Raw genomic sequence first — 3,902 nt, 5'->3', positions numbered from 1 at the left:
GATTGCCCAGAAGGACGTTCAATATGTTACGCGCTTTGGAGGCATGACAGCGCAGCAAGTCAAAGCTGAAGTCTACCGTATCTTAGAAGCGGCGTCCAGGGATATCGGCGTTGTGTGAACGATACCGTTACGAACCGAAACCGATAGATCAGTCGAAGTTTGGGTTTGCAGCCGCCCGCACGGATCCGGGAGACGAGCCGTTCGAGGTGTGTTTTCTTCGACTGTGAACAGAGGCGAGACTTGATGCGACCAACCCAGACTGCCACGTCAGCATCAGCCGCGGCTCGGATAACAAGTTCATTCATGCCGCGATAGTGACTCACTTGCTACAATAGAGCGAGGCGGCTCTGGTGTTCCCGGGCTGTCACATGTCTGCACGTATAGTGTCATTCGTATGTTGTATAGCGTTGCGTGCTGGCCAAGTGAGGAGGAAAAGGGCGGGAGGTAGGCACGAAGGGGGGGTTAAAAGGAGAGGTGGGAGGGAGAAAGGGCGACCATCAGTTTACGTCTCGCCCTAGGTAAGGAGTAGAAGAGCCAGCCTCTTTAATCCCTGCATCCGGCCCCGCTTGGTTGCTTTTCGGACGCGCCTTGGAAATAGGAAGTACTCCCACGTCATGTACAAATTTTGGCGGGTCGAAAGCAGGACGCGGCAACCATCCCGGCATTGTTTGGCAGAGCTCCAGCATATCGTGGCCTAGCACTCGTGCTTAAAACTGCATGCCGGGGAGCGTGGGCACTGCCTTGGTGTGCTCGCGGCTGCTGAGACACCTCGACAGTGGTGGCCTACGAGACATCCATCATGACGGCAGTATGCAAGCACGGAGAGGTGGTGTATGACAAGAACTTTGGTTGACAACATTTCTATCAAAACGCTTGTTACGGGTGGTTGGTCTGAAAAGGGACCAACAATACTGCTAACAAATAGGATGGGGGTTGTGCCTTCGCTTGGCCTCTCTACGAACCTAAAAGCTGAGGTGGACATTGGCCCTGACTTCCGTCGGCCCTAACTCGTCTGTCGAGTTCGCCTCTGTGGTTGCCTCTGTGGTAGGCGTCCAGCACCCTCGCCATCTGTTGGCACCCGCTCTTCTGTAGAGCGCTCACCTCGTCGTCTGTCAACGAGCCCGAGATGGCCACACCTACTGAGCTGCAGCGGTTACAAAATGTCCTCGACCGCCACGAAGCTGCCTTCTAGCAGGCCGACGCTACGATCCGCGATCTCCAAGCTCAGCTCGCAAAGCTCCAGGCTATTGTTGGCGCCAAGCCCGCTTCTCGCCCGAAACCCTGCCTTCCAGATCTCGACAAGCTATCTAGCCAGCTCCAATACGACACTTGTCCCAGGATCAAGGCGAAGCTCCGGATCGACGGAGATACAATCGGTGGCCCGGAGGCCCAGTTCTTCTACTTGTTTCCCCGCCCCGACGGCAAGACCAAGGCTCTCGTTCTTCCCCAGCTGAACGCGGTGGATGCCGACGATGGCGTTGCCCATGAACCGCAAACAGTCCATGGTCAGCGGGTCGCATCTTCGAGTCTCCAGACAAGGCCCGCCGGGCTCAAGATCGACTTGCCGACCTCAAGATGGGTACCGATGCCTTCGCCACTTACCTTTTGTTCGAACGAACTCTGTTCGAAGCTAAAGCAAATACTTGGCTCGAGGATGTTAAGATCTCCCACCTCCGTCGTGGTCTTTCCGGCTGGATACGCAAACGCCTTGCAGTTCAGCTCAACCTCCCGACCGACTACAAAGGCTACGTCAAGTGTGGATCTGACCGGCATCTGGTCAAAGACTTTAAGGGCGGAGTGGCGCCTCAGATCAGCGCAGTTGCTGGGGTTGGTACTGATGAGGAAATTTCCTGGGAAGAGCTGGAGGCTCGGCTTTTTCGACGGTCAGACTCCGAAGGCTTTTGCTGTTGCCGCTTGTTTGTTCTTTCTTGTTGGTGCGGATTTAGACGGAGGTGTTGGAAGGGCAGCCAAAGGTTGCACAAGGCAAAAGGGATCACGCAGGGGATCCCGAGAACCGGAGATCACCGGTCATACACGGAGGCTGTGCAGGCTGCAAAGCAAGGACCAACACCGGGGCTTGCCTTGCACGACCGTACTCCGCGGCCTCCGTGGCCGGCCTGTATAGCTAGGAGGGCTCGCACGAGGAGCCCTTCCTTTGTACTTAGAAGACAGACGATTTTTGGCTATATATTAAATACCAAGACCTTCCCCAATGTCGGTACCGACACAGCGCCACGAACAGAGGAATCGGGGGGTAGTGTCGTGGCGCGGCGTGTGGACCCAGTGCACGGACCATCTCGTGGGATCTGGGCCGTGACACCCCGCCTGCCACCTCGTAGATAGATTCCTCCCTCCTCATCTGCAATTGATTGCTCACATCCAGATCACGTACTATCGTGCCGTAACACCAGGCTCCCATAACTACCTCGAGGTACCCACTTGGGTTTGCAATCTTTATTTGCCAGCCACGAAAACGAGCGAAGCAGCCAGAGAGCGATTCTGCCACTTTACCCTACACCCAGGGTGTCCCCTGAGAACCACGGAATGGCGCAAAAGACCTGGTTCTTGCCGCCCGATTTTACATTTCGTCCCTCTGGGGAGCTCGCTCTGGGAACGATAATCAAGGATCCCAGCCGCCCGACTCTCGCCTTAGCCGCCCTTGGCTCCAATGAACACCCCGAAATCGTCCTTCCAGTCATCGAAACTCTCCTCGAGCCCGGCCACTTCCACTCCCACGGCTCCAAGCGGTCCGGCGGTGCAAACTTTCTCGCCAAGTTCGTCGACCTAGCATCGGCCTCGGCGAACGCCAACATGTCACGCTACAAGGAGTGGTCGCTCGGCAAAGTGGACCTCGAGGTCCGAACCTTTAATAAGGCGATAAGCGAAGACTCTCTAAAGGCAATAACGAGGCTGGAACGGGTGAAGAAGTATATGAGCAGTGGACGATTCGGCAAGAAGCCTGTTTATATCATCTCCGGGTTGCGGGTAGCCAAAAACTCGTTCCAGGTGATGGACCAAGCCGGGTCAGTGGCGTTCATGTCGATGGAAGCATCCGGGCCCACCCCGGCGTGGACCCTACCCCTGGAGCTCGGGGCCGGCATCTCTGGTAGCCGCGAGCAGAGTCGAACGGATGCCTACCGGACGGCCGCGGACATTGTATATGCGTACAGGGTTCATGTGATTCGGGCAACAAGGGACGGCGAGGAGGCGGAGCTGTTCTCTTATAGGACGGCCTTCGGTGAAGGCGGAAATGATGAAGACGAGGCGCAAAATATGGAATGCGTTGATGCGACCGCAAATGTGCTGAAGGAGGATTTGGAACTGGGGCCTGACTTCGACGAGTACTCACTGGGGGAAGGTGAATCTTATATCGTCTTCAAGGGGCGTACCTAGTGCCCTATACAGTCTAGCGCCGCCAGCCTCGCTTGTGGACACCAGGTGGAACGCAAAAACTGCCAGCCTTTGCCGCGTCTGCTTTAAAATACATCTCATTTCAATAAGCGTTCGACTTTTTCATCTTTCCTGCTTGCTTGACACCCGGCTGGATTAAATACTTCATTTATCGCGACGCACCCGCTGGATTCCCAAAGCTTGCAGGTGCTGGCTCTTGCTAGCTGTGGATGCTGCGATTTTTGGTGGCAGGACGCTGAGAGCCTCGCGCCGTGCGGGGTCGTCGAGCTCCCATTCTAGCGCGGGGCTTGCGAACGCGAGGGGCTGTCGTGCCCCCTCAGTCGCGGGCCTCTCGGCCGTTGTTAATTACCCCGCTATTAACAGCGACGCTTCGTGTACGATGCGAGACGAAAGCGGCAGGCGGATAATTCACACGCTGGGCGGTGATCGCGGCTAAAGGCCTGATTTTGACTACTACCTACTTGCACTCAATTTATGCCTCGTGCATAGAA

At 56.1% G+C, this 3,902-nt stretch overlaps 1 protein-coding gene across 1 annotated transcript; it reads left to right on the top strand.

Annotated features, from left to right (window-relative positions):
• Positions 1-2,544: 2,544 nt before the first annotated feature.
• GGTG_12534 (hypothetical protein) lies at positions 2,545-3,488 on the top strand (the record flags this gene model as incomplete). The annotated part of the gene is made up of 1 exon (XM_009230434.1): positions 2,545-3,488. One exon carries the CDS (start codon positions 2,545-2,547, stop codon positions 3,391-3,393), a length of 849 nt encoding a protein of 282 aa, XP_009228698.1. The 3' UTR covers positions 3,394-3,488.
• Positions 3,489-3,902: the final 414 nt, after the last annotated feature.

This window comes from Gaeumannomyces tritici (assembly GCF_000145635.1).
Source record: "Gaeumannomyces tritici R3-111a-1 unplaced genomic scaffold supercont2.9, whole genome shotgun sequence".
Classification (NCBI taxonomy): domain Eukaryota; kingdom Fungi; phylum Ascomycota; class Sordariomycetes; order Magnaporthales; family Magnaporthaceae; genus Gaeumannomyces; species Gaeumannomyces tritici.
The sequence above is the reverse complement of the archived record's forward strand: the minus strand, read 5'-3'. Positions and strand labels throughout refer to the sequence as shown.